General features: G+C 36.0%; 1 protein-coding gene across 1 annotated transcript in view; it reads right to left on the bottom strand.

The window, feature by feature from the left end:
- LOC142336278 (uncharacterized) overlaps positions 1-16982 on the bottom strand; it is a 152168-nt gene that overhangs the window by 51484 nt on the left and 83702 nt on the right. The window contains exons 12-13 of the mRNA XM_075384980.1: positions 5069-5260; positions 3160-4564 (exon numbers count right to left, since the gene is read on the bottom strand). Of these exons, the coding sequence (XP_075241095.1) occupies positions 3160-4564; positions 5069-5260 (1597 nt within the window). The remainder of the gene's footprint in view (positions 1-3159; positions 4565-5068; positions 5261-16982) is intronic.

Here is a 16982-nt window from a genome sequence, read left to right on the forward strand (position 1 = left end):
CTAACCACAAATTCGCTTAACATTCCGAACACATGCATTATCTCAATCAATGAAAACAATAGCTAAAAATGGCAGCCAATAGTGACCAAAATAACGTCGCACAAAAAGACAAATGAGAACTGTTACTGTTATTATTGAGACTAAGCGATAAGACCACAAAAAACAAAGATACAAACATTTTTTCGGAAACCGTAATAATCATAAAAACGATTGCTATGAACTCAAGCAAGTAATTAGATGCATTTTTTTCTCATTAGCAACTAATACAACCAGTGACTAATGAGACTAGTAAACTAATAAAGCAAAAATTATTGCCTGAAACAATTTTTCTGAATTAACTAAATCTACATTAGCACACCGAAGAGACATGACATTAATGAGAAAAATTGATAAGACAGCAATAAGTACAAAAAACACATCCAAAACTCAAAAAATCACTAAAATTTTTGATCATAGACAGCGTACAGGTCATAGGAAGCAAGATATAGGAAATGGGACGATTAAGAGATGAATTTAAGCACCTTAATTACCTGATTCAACCTGTCATTAATACGACTAGGAAATAAGACAACAAAGTTAACAATAAATCAAAATTTTGATAAGACAGCCTGAGAACGATTAGTGTCATGCATTGAAATGACATAATTAAACCAATTAATCTAACCTCCATTAGCAAACATTATTATCTGTCCCTAATGAGACTGAAAAACCAGAAACATAGCCGGCAGATTGCCGGAATAGCTAAGAGAAAATAGAGCTGCGTGCCATATAATAGAGATAAACAGATACAGATCTAAATTGAAAAAAAATCGACGCCGCTCAAAAAACTAGGCTAAAAAACATTCAGCGATAAATTAATAAAACTTGTTAAAATTCATTCCACAGAAGCCTCTTATTAGAGACCTTTACTGCACATAGAGTTCCTTTGACCTTAAACAAATTCAAATTAAACTTAAGTTTTAAAGTGCAAAAGTCATTTTATTGAGTGAGGTAAGTCAAGTATGATCAAAATCTAATCACGCAAATAACCTAAAAACTTTCGCTAAAGCGAGTGAGAAATGACGTCACGCGCGCAAATGCCGTTAGTGAGAGGAAAAAGTCATTCAGAAAATTTGACTTTTTCAGCTTTGCTGTGTGAACAAAAGTAAAACGAAAAAAGAGCGTCAGACGACGAAACAAAAAAACCAAGAGCACCGCAATATAGCTACACTCAGCTTACAGCTTCGCAGCTAAAAAAATAGTACAAAATCAACACAGAAAATTTCACTAAGATAGCCGGCAGATTGCCGGAATAGCTGCGAAATAGACTTGCGTGCCGTAAAATACAGATGGAAAAAGATACAGAAGTGAGTTGATAATAGTTATCGCCGCCGCCTATAAAACTTACAAGTTTATTTCAAAGGAGGTTGTTTTTGGGTGCAAAAAAAGTTTCCCTGTCGCGTCTCGAACCGGCGATCTCCGGGTTTACAGCCAGTCGCCTTAACCACTCGGCTGTCGGACCATACAATCTGTTTTCTTACAATCAAATTTGTTTTAGGAACAGATTCTGTTTCTGAATAACCGCAATTTAGGTCACGCAAAAAGCGTGAAATCAAGCGCGAAAAAGCCATGTAAGCAGTGACGAGACAGAATGTTCTAGAACAAATGTAAAACGAAAATGAAGCGTCAGACGACGAAACAAAAAAAACCAAGAGCACCGCAATATAGCTACGCTCAGCTTACAGCTTCGCAGCTATAAAAACTTGTAAGTTTCATTGAAAAAAGATCACATACATTCCGAAAACATAGGGTATGTCAGTCAATGGAAACGGCAGCTAAAAATTGCAGCAAACAGTGACTAAAATTACATCGCACTACAAAGCAAATGATAACTGTTATCGTTGAGACAAAGCGATAAGACCACAAAAATCATGCCAAACTAAAAAAAGCAATTTTTTTGAAAAGAGTGTTAAAATTATAAAAACAAATACTATGAACTCCAGCAACTAATTCGATGCACTTGACGCTCAATAGAAAACAATAAAACTTGTTACATATGGATTTAAAGGATAGGACTACAAAAATCAACCAATATTTGCAAAAACTTGCTTATACTTTTTGAAAACAAAGTGTAAAAGTTACGGAAAGTTACAAATAGCGTTAGTTAGTGTAAGTGTAATAGTGTAAAGGCATGAGCTTCTGAGAGAAACATTTTTATATTAAATAAATCTTCATTATCTCACCCATGAGACAAGTCATTAACAAGATAAAGTGACAAGACAGCAATAAGTGCAACAAATAACATTAATTCGATTAGACTCCTTGAAAATGATTAGTGTGAAAGTATAATGAATAGTATAAAGAACGCAATAGCTATGAAATGGCAAAAAAGAAATCGTTTAAATTAATGTCCATTCGCAATTATTGAGACATGTCCTTGATGAGATCAAATGGTCAGACAGAAAAATTAAAACACGAAGAAGTCTAAATTCACTTAACATTTTTACGAAAAGGTGTCAAAGTCAAGAAAACAACTAGCTACGGACTCAAACCATTGATTACTCATCGGCAACCAAAGAGACCAGCAGTTAATGGCACTAAGTGGTAGGACAGTAATATTTATAAAAGTGGCCAAATTCAAATATTCAACAAAAAAGTCAAAAGTCAGAGAAAGCATTAGCTGCCCGTTAATAAATTGAAGCAGTTGCAAATAGACGGAGTTAGATTATATAGGTATAAGAAGGAACATTGAAAACAGAGGTCATATTGACCCACGTGAAAAAAGTTTCCTCAAACCGAAATTTGTTCAAACACCATCTCTCTCAACCCGAAAGATTATTTGAAAAATCCCGCTCGCCTGCTTTATTAATACTAACGACAGAGGAATTGCTCTCAAATAGCCGCCGGCGGTTGACTCCGGTAGTACCAAGCTAGCACTCATCGCTCAGAGATGCTAGCGTTGGTTAAAGTTTGAAAACAGAGTTCAATGTTCGAAAACAAAAAAGTCAAAAATTCAAGCCATGAACAAACTTGCGTCAGCTAAAGACCTGTAGAATCTCAATACTCCTCTTCGAGTCGTACTAACTGTTTCAAGCTTCGTTCGAGAGCAATTAATAAGGTTGTAGATAAACATGGTGGCTACTATAGAAAATATCCTGATAACTCTGATCAAGCACTAACCCGAATGGAAGAGGAAATCACCATAATACAATTGTGTCATGGCTAATTTCTCTTTATGCTGAGCTGAAGCCGCCATCCGGGTTGCCATCTGGTAGTATCCCCTTGCAAGCTGATTGTCTGTTCCCAATTTCTCATAACAGATCCCCAAAGCAAGCGCACATTCGTTTTCCTTCAGAAAATCATCACCAGTCAAATCACGTCCCTTCTCAAGCACAGGAATTGCTTCGTCAAATCTTAGCAGATCCATCAGAAAGCGCGCATAGTTATACAAAGTTGAATAATATAAATTCTTATCAATTAAAAACTTCATCGTCGGAATGCTTGATTTGGAGTCGGTAAAATTCAAGACATTGTAATCTTCACATAAAGAGACCAACGACTCGAAAACACTCAAAGCCTTTTCTTCTTCATTCTCCAAGACTAACACATCTGCTATGTCTTGTAACGCATTCGCAGCATCCGTCCACCGCTGTTGAGCAATGCATAACTCAACTAACGTCTCGTAAGCTTCACTTATAGCTGTTAAATCGCCCATTTTTTCCTGACATTTTGCGATATTCTGCAATACGCTAATTCGTCTACTTGCGCTCGAAGCCACTTGGATATTGAGGTTTGAACAAGTTCCAAGCTCCCGCTGAGACCTGAAGCCAGCACCCTCGTCCAACATTTGCAGGACCCTTTGGTAAGTCTCGACAGCGATTCTGTAATCTCTATCACCCATCTGACAATCTGCTTTTGCATTGAAAACATCCAAAACCAGCGATTTGTCCTTGAGAACTTGGGCGAGCTTTAGAGCTTCGTTGAAATACTGCGTCGCCACGTGAAAGTTGTTTAACTTCATATGCACTCTTCCTAGGTACAGTGTACTTCGACATTCACCAGAAACATCCCCCATTTCTTTGCACAAACTTGACATCTTCGTAAAGTTCGACAAAGCGATGTCAAACACCAGCATTTTCAGGTTAACGAATCCCAATGAACAGTATGCTTCGATCTGTAACACAATCTCTTTGAAGTCGAGAGACAACTGAAGTTGCTGCTCGTAATATGTCTTCGCAGATTCAAGTGCTTTCATCAGAACGCAAACATCGCCAATCGCTCCTATCGCTCTGAACACTCCTCGATGGTCATCAACATTTGAACAAATTTGGTAAAACTTCCGGTAACACTGTGCTGCAACTTCAAATTTTCCCAAAATTTGGTGCAATAAACCGAGATTGTAGAAGATCTTATCGAGATCAGGCTGGTTTGGCAGTTGTTTGGAAGTGATGTTTAGGCTATCGAGGTAGTATCGAATGGATGTTTTGAAGTCCTCCAGTCTGAAGTAGATGTATCCGAGAGTGAAGAGAACTGTAGCTGCAATGTCCGGCTCACTTGTAGATTCGTCTTGCACAACTCCCAGAACCTAAAACACCATCATACCTCCACTTAAATCCCAACTTTTTACATAAAGTTCACTTCCTTAAAATCCGCTTTAAAATTCAATTCAAACTTCACTATTTTTCAATAAAATCCACTTAGATTCAAAATAAAGCTAGAGTGCAAAATTGATTTAAAATTAACACATTTCTTATATTCAACATACATGTATGTTCATTTAAAGCTTGAATAGACTCGAATGTTAACAGCGATCCTAGGAGCGCAAATGTCTGATTCTTAACTCCGAAAATGAACTAACAAAACATGGGTCAAATCAAACTCCACGGTGTTCATCATGAAAAATTTTAATTGGAATGCTAAGGTTTTAATTTTCTCCATATCGTGATTTCGCAATTAATGTAACAAGACTTATGAACCCAAACGCGGAAGCAAAACTCAAGACAACTAAATGCCATCAGAAAACTCAACTTGGCTTCGTTTCTGACAGCTTCATCGTCATAACTATCTGCTGTTAATTTATGAGCATTACTTGTTTGAAGTAGGGGAGTGCTTTGCTGAACTGTTCAGTTGATGCGTAGAACTTTCCCAGAGTAAGATGGGCCTTGAGCACAAGAGGAGAGACAGGTGGGCAAGAATCCGAGGCTGTAGAAGAGGCACCGATTGCAGAGGCATTCTCATTCGCAAGAGCATTGGCCATTGAGACGTGTTTCAGTAATGACGTCTACAATACAAAATTAAAGCTTCAAAAACCAGTTTGAGGACAATTAATTCACTAACCTTATTTCTAAAATAATAACTCAACCGACTAACGTCGTGCGAATTTTCTCAAGCGGTTGGCTTCGTCAGTAGCTAGCTACGGTTTAGGGACGCCAGCTTCAGCTTAATTGAAGAGGCGTGGCATGAGAGGGGGGGGGGGCACGGGGGTCAAGCTCGCTGGGTTACGGGTGGAACGATGTGCATGGGAACTTATCGCCAGCCGAGCGTTACTGGTTTATCCCCCTTTTGAGGACGAAAGTTCAAAAGGGTCAGACTAAAAATCGGTCAAAGGACAAATCGCATTAAAGACCGCAGGACTATTATAATTGATACAAACTTCGTTTGAGAGCAATTAAGAAGTAATTTTTCACCAACTTATCGTCAAATGAAGGACTGGTGTACTTTGTCGAAGTTACATTTCACACAACTGATCAAATTCACTTTCTAAAACTTTGGTCTATACTCTGTTGAAACCTTAATTTCTTCGAATTCGATACTTTCTGGCAGCTTAATATCTTTTTGGATATCAATAAAGTATACTCGATGACATCATTTTCGAGCCTATACTACTGCTATACAGTTCCAGACCGGGAAAATCAGAAAGACAAAATAACAATCAAGAAAGTCCACATTACCTGTGAAAGACTCCGGAATTGACTCAAAGCGAAACTTTACTTATGCCATAGCCAACCAATAACTAAATTAAAAAAACTATTTACATCATTATACTGTCAATTTGAAACAATAAACCGAGGAAACAAATAAGTCAAGAACAAAAAATGATAATTTTTTTGGAAACAATAGACAAGATGCTTCTCCAAAACCATTGTTAATAGCAGATCGTCTGTTATAGTTAGCGTATTTTCAACAAACGGTCATATGGTAGAAAAAACAAAACGAAACATCGAAAAACCAAATAAAATGAAATGAATCAAAACCAAATCTGAAATCTGTTAACTTTTTCTAAACATCTTCTAAATTTAGCACAATCTCATTGAGTGTTCTCGAAACACTTTACGAAACAGTCTCTGTTTATTCATTGAGCACCAACACTACACTCAAACGTTCGGAAAAACACAAAGAAGCAAAAATGTTTTATACGAAGATCCGGCCTAACAAATCTTCGATTTTTCTCCGCTTAAAATACCCCTAGGAAAATTAAAAATATACAATTCCACATTGTTCTGAAAGCATAACAGCATTAGGCAAAAAAATAAAAAAGACAATTATATACAGATTTGACTTGAACTTAGCCAATATTCTTCAGCAAAAACAAACTTACATTGATATCAATCGAATGGAAACGTCACTCAAACTAACTGAAATACTAATTACATCAAAAAAGCGGACACCGTACAAATTTGAAAAAGAATGCAAAAAAACACAAAAAAAGTTTTGAAGTCTCTTATTTAATATAGATGGCCAAAAATGATCCCATGCGTACATTTACTTTCTAATATGGTTGAGAAGAACCAATTTACTTGAAAAATTCAATTTAAAACTTAAAAAAACCTCTCCGATAAAGCCGCACGCGATGAAAAATTTAAGCTCGCTTAGTCTCCCTGTCAAAATTTCTGTCAAAATTGCGGTATGGTCAAAAAGTTGCGATTTCTTTTCTCTGCTCGTCAATTCGTTTACCAGTTTGACCTAAACTCAAAGTTGCCACGTGCGTCATTGACTTTTACATCATGTTTCGAAAACACCCCGAAAAATATTCATCAAAATAACGCTCCACCAATACTCCTATTCGAGTCATCAAAAGTAAAGCGCATAAATAATAGCCAATGAGAGCCTGACGGCGGCTAAAAGAAACTGATAACATAACCGGTAGATTGTCAAAAATTAGCCGCCACTGATTCCCATGGCCAGGATTTGGATTGAGAAGAGAACATGAACAGAAAAAGGTCACTAAAAATAACAAACATGCGATGTTTCGATTGGATTTCATAGTCAGCCAAACGCCTATTTCGTAGTGAGAGGATAAAGGGTGAATATTAGACCAGGTAAATAAAACTGATCAGAACTAGATTAAAAAACCAGACGTCTAAAACGAGGCTTTATGGGATTACATCGTTTCCATTTTCGATTTTTTTTCGATATTGACTCTGTTCATTTTGGTTTCCTTTTGCTGGACAAATGCTGCTAAAAAGCACTTAGTGCAGAACGAAGAAAGACAATAGCCTAGAGAAGTCAAAAAAACTTCACGCAAAATGTCGAAACAGCGTTAAAAATCGGTGAAAAAAATCAATTTTGGCTGACGTTATAACTTTTTCAAAATCCCTACTTGCCACATGTCACTTTTCAAATTAAAAAAAAAGATCTAAGACAGAAAAAAATATTGAGTAAATGATCAGAACATCCGGCTGGTTGATGTTTATTTATTTCAAATCGGAAACTTACGGGTATTTCGAATAATTCGTGGCTCAAAAGACAATTTGCGACCCTGATTGAAAATTTCCTAGTCGTTTTCAAATCCAACACGAAAAAGGCCACAATCAAAGCCTTTTAGATTTTAAGTTAAAACAAAAAAACTGAAATCAGCGACATGAAAATCAGCTGGTTATGGCGACCTTTTCAAAACCTCTAATAAGTTAACAAATTGAAATGCTTTTTGGATTATTCATCTAAATTATTCTGATTGTGATAAAATTAAAGCCAGGTAACAAAACGATCAAAATCTTCCTTGAAATTGAACGAAGTCACCTTGACTTACAATTTAATAATTGGAAACAGTCTCTAAAGTAGAAAATTTAAAACATACCCGGCAGATTGCCGGAAAATAGCCGCCATTGATTCCAATAAGCATGATTGGGATTGAAATAACAGAAGATATTGAAAAAAAAGATTTTTGTACAAAAACATTTTTTTAAGTCCAATTTATTTTGATGGCATTTCATAGTTGAACATGATTCTGTTTCTTAAAGAGAGGCTACAGGGGCTACTATCAATAACAATAAGCATTAGAGAGAGGTAACTAATATTTATAGGAACGACGTTCAAATAGCGGGCATCTAAAATTGGGCTTTATGGGTTTATCCCGTTTCTATTTCTGACTTCAATTTTTTATACTGACTCTGTTCATTTTGAATTGCTTTGCTGAGCAACTGATGTTTAAAACCACTTTTAGCAGAATGAGAGAAGAGAGAAACTAGCCTAGAGAAGTCAAAAAGACTTCACGCAAAATGTTGAAAAGGCGGCAAAATGAGGTAAAGCGAAACATTTTTTTATTCGACGAAGTAAAAAAAAATAGGAGCGCTATAATAGCCGGCTGAGAAGATGAGGGCGGCTATTAAAAATAAAAAAGATATGAAAATTATTCTGATTGCCCCTTCACACAACGAAATTGTCTCCTCAAAACATTTTTGGTGAATCGCATACTAGTAAAGTAAGACCAGAGGCTCTAACAGAACTTAATGTCCTCTGGGCTTTACATTTTCATCTGCTTTTGAGGACGAAAAGTAAGAAGGGTCAGACAGAAAAATGGTTAAGCAAAAAATCACTCAAAGGACGACCACAAGACTAATAGAATTGCTTCAAACATCGTTTGAGAGCAATCAAACATCTAGGAATTTTAAAAATTCGTTTTGCAAATAATTTAAAGCACTTGCCAGTTTTCGGAAAATGTTTGTGAACGTTTTGTATTCTACAGACTATCAAAACTAATAACGTCAGCTCCGAGCGGCTATTCTTCAGAAATTGGCGAAATGGATATATTTTTATTTAAAAAATTCGTGTTTAGATCCGAAAAAGATGACCTGATAAAAATCTTTGATCTACCCGATTTTAGCGATGTGGCAAGTGAGAATTCACCCTCTCTGTGTTTTCAAGTATAATTTACTTGTTAGACCGGCCTATTCTCTTTTTGCCAGAACTAAGTTTTTAAATGGAACTATTCGTTTTGTTATGAAGCTCACAGATTACTGTTTCTTCCCTGATATAAATTGTCAATCCGATTAACGCATTTTAATCAAACGAGTCATTTGATAAAAACTCTGATCACTCGTGCACGTTAGAACATAGCCAGCAAATTGCCGTAACTAAGCCACCATTGACCCCACTAAGCGACTTTGGGATTGAAATAGTTTAAAAAGGCAAAAAACTGATATTAACTTTAAAATAGCCAATTTATAACCAATTTATTTCTGGTTATTACCAACAATAAAACTAGCTTCAGTGGCATTTTATTGGAAAAAGTAGACAATGGTGATCATAATCGATTGACGTCGGGTGGATTGCTCACAAACACCTGGCGAGCGATTGGATAAGTCAGTAGCTAGCAGGGGCTTAGAGAGGCCCGCTTATGCCTAACTGAGAGAAAGGGAAAGCAGTCGAAAAGGGGTTTGCACGGTTTATTATTGGAAAAAGTTGATGATGGTGATCATAATCGATTGACGTCAGGTGAATTGTCGGGTCAAAGTTCAGGAATACAATCTAAGGAGTTGAATTAATTAATGACCTCACATTATTACTGCAGCAACCATGTATGACACTCAAAAAAGCATATGACAATATATGCGCAACGCAATTAAAAATTTTCTTTATCAAAACGGACAGTACTTAATACAACAAACTTAATACAACAAAGTGAAAATCAATACTGGACAAAAAGCATAAACAGAAGTTTGTCAAAAAATAGAATCTTTTTAAAATTAGTGGCGTTCAATAAGAAAAAATACAGAACTACAAACAAAAATCCTTAATCCAAGCATAAAAGAAAAAATTTAGAAAATAAGCAGTTTAATTAGGTGAAAAAGAGAAACACAAAAGCAAACGAAGGCAAGATTCAAAAATTCACCAAAAAAAATTGCGCGTCTGTGTGTTAGTGTGTGTGCGTGTGTGTGCATGTATGCATGCATGTAAAACCTCGAAAATTGTTTCATTTGCTTTGTATTATTTTTCCAGAAACAAATAAATATATAACCTAGCCGGCAGACTGCCTGCATAGCTATAGCTGCGAAATAGACTTCAGTGCCGAACAGATAGAAACCGATACAGAAATAAGTTGGAAAAAGTTACCGCGGCCGACTTGAACACTTTTAATTCAAAGGGGGTGTGCATCAATGAGAACATTTTTCGTCCAAAAACTTTTAACAACGCAGAGCTTTGACCCCCAATCCCCGGCTAAGAATCGGAAGCATTAACCACTTGGCTATCAGGCCCTTGTCACCGCTTATCTTACGATCAAATTTGTTTTAGCAACTGACATAATTTCTAAATTCAAGGAATTTCAGTCAAGAAATAAGGCGTGAAAAAGTCGCTAAGTCAAGCAAAAGAATCTTCTGGAACAAAAGTAAAACGAAAAAGAGCGTCAGATGACGAAACAAAAAACCAAGAGCACCGCAATTTAGCTACGCCGCTACGCTCCGCAGCTATAATAAATTAATATAGTCAGCAGCCAATGCTTCAATCTGAATCTGAATCGGTAGAAACAACGTTAACATATAAACAGCAAAAATTTAAAAAAATGGTAGTGACAAAATTTTAGACCATAAGCTGGCCAATTGTGTACAATTTGTTGTCAGATAAAAGCTCTCAATTATTTCACCCACGCACACCAACAGCCACATACAAACACACACACATACACACAAAACACGCACAAACACGCACCCAAACACACATATAAACACAACATATCACACACGCAAATACACAAACAAACAAACACACACACACACAAATACACACACACAAAAACACATACAAACAAACAGACAAACAAATACAACCACACACACACAAACAGACACAAAAACACAAACAGACATACACACACATTCACAACCCCCGCATACGCGGTCTCACATAACACAAGCATACGTACGAATGTCAGTCACCGTTGACCTCTGACCGCCGTTCCAAAGAGTTCTGACAGCCTAAATTTTTCTAAGTGTCCGAAAGCTTTCTAATGTCGACCGCAGTTTCCCAGATTCGTTAAAAATGATGAATTTAGCCTTTATATTGCAGAAAAATAAGCTTAATACTAATATTAGTTACCAGTATAGTCTACGCCACTTTGATAACTTAATCCACTAAATCTTTGAACAATCAATCGTAGTCTCCGAGCTTTATTGGTTTATGCCAATTCTGATATCACTTTTTGACCTTGATCGCATTTGCGTAAACTTGCGTAAATAATTCTAAATTCCATTCGGTTGAAACAGTGAGGTTAAATGAGAAGTCAAACGTGAAAGTTGTGGCTTATGAAAAACGAATAAAAAGTAAAACGAATCAAAAAGAGCGCCTATACAATAGGCTTTGAGAGGCTAACGTCGGCTATTAAAAAGGGAAAAATAGATCATTTTTTAACACTTAAATCATTTTCCTGTCATTTTCTAAAAACAATTCTGCCAATTTGAAAAAAAAATGTTAAAATTTCTAACTTCTCCAATTTCTAATTGTTAAAAAGTGTTCAAACTTGACGTACATTTTTAGTTAGATTACATATCCGCTTCTAAATTGAAGCTTCCAAACTCAAGCTCATACTAATGCCAGCAATCAATCGCTCTAATGTATCCTGATGACCTAATGCAATAACATCTAATGAGCAGGATTGATCGATTTATACCGTTTCTTTTGATTTCTCATTTTCTCATATTCCCTATATTGCGTAAATTGTTAGAATGAACCCTCAGGGCCATTCAGTTGAAAGTGAGAGAGGTATGTCAGTAGTTCAAATGACCTGAACTCCGATAACAATGTTAAATATTAAGTCTTGAATAGGAGATCCTTTAAATCTTATCCCCCGGCTTTATAAGTTGTTCCTGTTTATATTTTTGCTATTTGATCTCTAAACGTCTTTGCGTAATTTTGTCGAGTGAATTCTAAATTAAACTATGTTGAAATATGGAGTGAGGTAAGTCAGAAGTCACACGTGAAACACGTGACTTATGTAAAACAAAATTAGGCGAAACGGGTTTAAAAACATATCTGAAACAACTTAAGACCTGGCCACCGTCATCTTCCTGGCATCAACATATAAATATACGACTTTGGATTCCAAAAATGGACAGAAAACAAAAACTGAAATTTTGTAACTGAAATTCTTGGATCTATTGTTTTGACTCACATTTTTATGAGCATATATCTATCCGAAAGTCTGCAGTGCCAGAAGTTAAAATGCCAGAAGTTGCTACTTAGCCAGAAGTTGACTTCCGTTGACTTTCGTCATTTTGAAACCTGCGCGTTTCGTTTTTTAAGCATGGTTACGTGACGCGGAAGTCACTTCGAAATTCTGACTTAATATCTCGATAAACGCCAGAAGTTCTGAAAGACTTCAAACAGTCACGTAAACATTACTACAGCCCCAGCCGCACCTAATTTTACGCAGTAATATGCGTGTAACAACGCATTTTGTGAGCGAGGGTTGCAAAACACTGGCGGCGTTAACAACATATAATATAAATGATCATACTACACCGTGGAATGCATGCCCCAAATTTTTCTATAAAACACGTTAATTAAATATATCTCAATCACATTTGCTCTTATATATTTAAAAAGTCCTCAAAAATAAAGCGTATAAACTGGAACCAATAAATAGATCACTGATGCATCATTAGAGCACCCTTTGCGACCGACCTATTATTCAAGTGACAAATAAGCAAGAAATACAGGGAAAATACGAAAATTCGCATCTAATTTTAATTTCGAAAGCAATGTGCTGAGGTCTTACACACCGTTGCCTATAATAAGGAACCAAAAATAATTGACTACAATCTGAATTGAAAGCCTAAGAGCCAAATTTCGGCACGTGAAAAAAACCTTCTCGAAAGACGAAAATATGTTCAAAACACCAATTTCACACTACAGTTTATAAAAAGCTTGAAAAAAGGCATCTTCAGCTACTCGTTTTCTTAGGAGATCACCTAAATAATAACAATTATAGTAGATGACGGCGGCTATTAAAGACAAAAATTCACACCAAAATGGGAGCAGTGATATTTTTGCAAAGAAATTGAGAATTTGGGGCAAAAATTTTCAAACAAAACCGACTATCGTCGGGCGAATTGCCCACAAACGACAGGCGAGCGGTTGGCTTAGGTAGTAGCCAGCTGGGACTTAGGGATGTGTGAGCGGGGGTAGGGTTGTGGGATAGAGCTGGATGAGAGGGGTCCAAGTCTCCACGTTGGAGGAGGGTGGACGGGTGTCGGGAGGGGTGGGTTGGGGGATGATGGGGTGACTGAGGGGGTACAACTTTTAAGACTACGAACCGCCCTTCACACCCTAAAATTGTCTCCTCGAAACAGTTCTAGCAAATCGGGTGACCCCCGATCTGTTTCCTTTAAGTGTATTTATAAAAGACGAAAAATGATATACTTTTGAAAATTTGTTCCCCTGACAGTTTTCAGATATTCGTAGAAAAATTGACCTACAAACTTTTTGGCAGAAAAATAGAATTCGAAAAAGTTGGGACTTTTACTGCCGTCTCGTTGCTTCTATTCAACTAGTCTACAACACAATAAAAGTATTTAAAAAATCAAAAACTGCATTTTAGACGTCGTGTGATTGGAAATTGGGAGGTAAAACTTGAAAAAAAAAATCAATTTTCCAAGTTTTTCTACCACAAAGGTACACAATCAAGCCCTAACTATTTGCTCCAAAACTAATAATTTATATTTTTGTTAAAAAAATTTGTCCTCAAACCGTTGGGTTTTGAGATATTTGCAGAAAACCTCCCTGTAAGCTATGTCAGGAATCGCAAAACGGCCCGAAAAATGGTGCAACTTTGACAGCTGTTAACAATAGGACATGAAAAAATTTGGGCCTCCTAACTTTGAAAATGAGCAATTGGAAAATCTGACAAAAAATTATGTCGGGTCACCTCGTTTCCGCACTGTTCAAAAAGACATCAACTAGCTGCAAACAGGAAACTTATAAAGCACACGCTAAAAAGTGCATTAAAAGGCAAACCACGCTCGACTTTTTTTAATCTCCAATTGACAAATTTTAGTTAAACTTTACCACAATTTTTTTCATAACGTCATCCAAGGCACCGAACTTTTGAAATTTTTGTACCAATTTACTAGGATGAAATATCTTTATACAGTGAGAAATATATTTTAAAAGACGACCTATGAATTTGTGTTTTTTGTACAATCTATCATGTTATATCCCTTTTGTTTTCACTGAATAATTATTGATTTATAATTTTTCATTGGCTGACAATGCTTGAAAGGCCACCATGCAAATGCCGAGTTTAGTTGGGAAAGCAAACATTCTTGAGTACAAACTCTAGGTTCATTTTTCAGAGAACACTTTCAAAACCTCAGCAATTTGAAAACATAGCCAGCAGATTGCCGGAAAATAGCCGCCGTTGACGGGCTTGATACACATCGGGATGGAAACAGAAAACAAAAAAGATAAATTGATCAAATTTTTTGTTTTTTTTTCAGTGTCAAAACGTGTTCTAATTTGGCGTGCAGTTTTAGTGGGATTCTAAAACTATACTATATTATTGTTAAAAAATTTTGTCCTCAAACCGTTGGTTTTTGAGATATTTGCAGAAAACTTACCTGTAAGCAATGTCAGGAGTCGCAAAACGGCCCGAAAAATGGTGCAACTTTGACAGCTGTTAACAATAGGACATGAAAAAATTTGGGCCTCCTAACTTTGAAAATGAGCAATTGCAAAATCTGACAAAAAATTATGTCGGGTCACCTCGTTTCCGCACTGTTCAAAAAGACATCAACTAGCTGCAAACAGGAAACTTATAAAGCACACGCTAAAAAGTGCATTAAAAGGCAAACCACGCTCGACTTTTTTTAATCTCCAATTGACAAATTTTAGTTAAACTTTCCCACAATTTTTTTCATAACGTCATCCAAGGCACCGAACTTTTGAAATTTTTGTACCAAATTACTAGGATGAAATATCTTTATACAGTGAGAAATATATTTTAAAAGACGACCTATGAATTTGTGTTTTTTGTACAATCTATCATGTTATATCCCTTTTGTTTTCACTGAATAATTATTGATTTATAATTTTTCATTGGCTGACAATGCTTGAAAGGCCACCATGCAAATGCCGAGTTTAGTTGGGAAAGCAAACATTCTTGAGTACAAACTCTAGGTTCATTTTTCAGAGAACACTTTCAAAACCTCAGCAATTTGAAAACATAGCCAGCAGATTGCCGGAAAATAGCCGCCGTTGACGGGCTTGATACACATCGGGATGGAAACAGAAAACAAAAAAGATAAATTGATCAAATTTTTTGTTTTTTTTTCAGTGTCAAAACGTGTTCTAATTTGGCGTGCAGTTTTAGTGGGATTCTAAAACTATACTATATTATTGTTAAAAAATTTTGTCCTCAAACCGTTGGTTTTTGAGATATTTGCAGAAAACTTACCTGTAAGCAATGTCAGGAGTCGCAAAACGGCCCGAAAAATGGTGCAACTTTGACAGCTGTTAACAATAGGACATGAAAAAATTTGGGCCTCCTAACTTTGAAAATGAGCAATTGGAAAATCTGACAAAAAATTATGTCGGGTCACCTCGTTTCCGCACTGTTCAAAAAGACATCAACTAGCTGCAAACAGGAAACTTATAAAGCACACGCTAAAAAGTGCATTAAAAGGCAAACCACGCTCTGACTTTTTTTAATCTCCAATTGACAAATTTTAGTTCAACTTTCCCACAATTTTTTTCATAACGTCATCCAAGACACCGAACTTTTGAAATTTTTGTACCAAATTACTAGGATGAAATATCTTTATACAGTGAGAAATATATTTTAAAAGACGACCTATGAATTTGTGTTTTTTGTACAATCTATCATGTTATATCCGTTTTGTTTTCACTGAATAATTATTGATTTATAATTTTTCATTGGCTGACAATGCTTGAAAGGCCACCATGCAAATGCCGAGTTTAGTTGGGAAAGCAAACATTCTTGAGTACAAACTCTAGGTTCATTTTTCAGAGAACACTTTCAAAACCTCAGCAATTTGAAAACATAGCCAGCCGATTGCCGGAAAATCGCCGCCGTTGACGGGCTTGATACACATCGGGATTGAAACAGAAAACGAAAAAAAAAAAGATAAATTGACCAAACTTTTTCTGTTTTTTTTTCAGTGTCAAAACGTGTTCTAATTTGGCGTGCAGTTTTAGTGGGATTCTAAAACTATACTCAATTCATCTTCTAAACTGACAGCCAATAACCTCAATACCAATGTCAGCTAGCAAACACTTGAAATTTGATAACCTACCTAATTCTCAATTATTTGATGATCGGGCTTTATCGGTTTATCCCGTTTTTTTTTTATTTTGATCTGTTGACATTGTAAAACGAAAAACGTGATCAAAAGGTAAAGCGAATTACAAAACATAGCCGGAAGAAACCAATCAAAGAGTCGCCATCGTTAGAGAATTACCTGTTAAATTAAATGGTTCCTACTAAAGTGACTATTAAGACCAAAAAAAATCAGTCAAAAAAAGGAAGATAGCCCATAAAACCAACAGATCTAAAAAATTACATTACTCCTTTATATAAAACAAGCCAAACTTTTTGTACGCAATTTATCAATTCCCGTTAGTTCTCTCAATCGGAACACTATTTTACAATATGAAACAGCAATCAATTGGTAACTAAACTTTGCTAATTTAATTAGAAACATTAGTTGTCGCTTTAAATAACAATGAACGCGATAAAACTAAACAATGGCCAATATTTAATCAAACCAAAA

Source organism: Convolutriloba macropyga, chromosome 3 (assembly GCF_964194025.1).
Source record: "Convolutriloba macropyga chromosome 3, txConMacr16.3, whole genome shotgun sequence".
Lineage (NCBI taxonomy): Eukaryota > Metazoa > Xenacoelomorpha > Acoela > Convolutidae > Convolutriloba > Convolutriloba macropyga.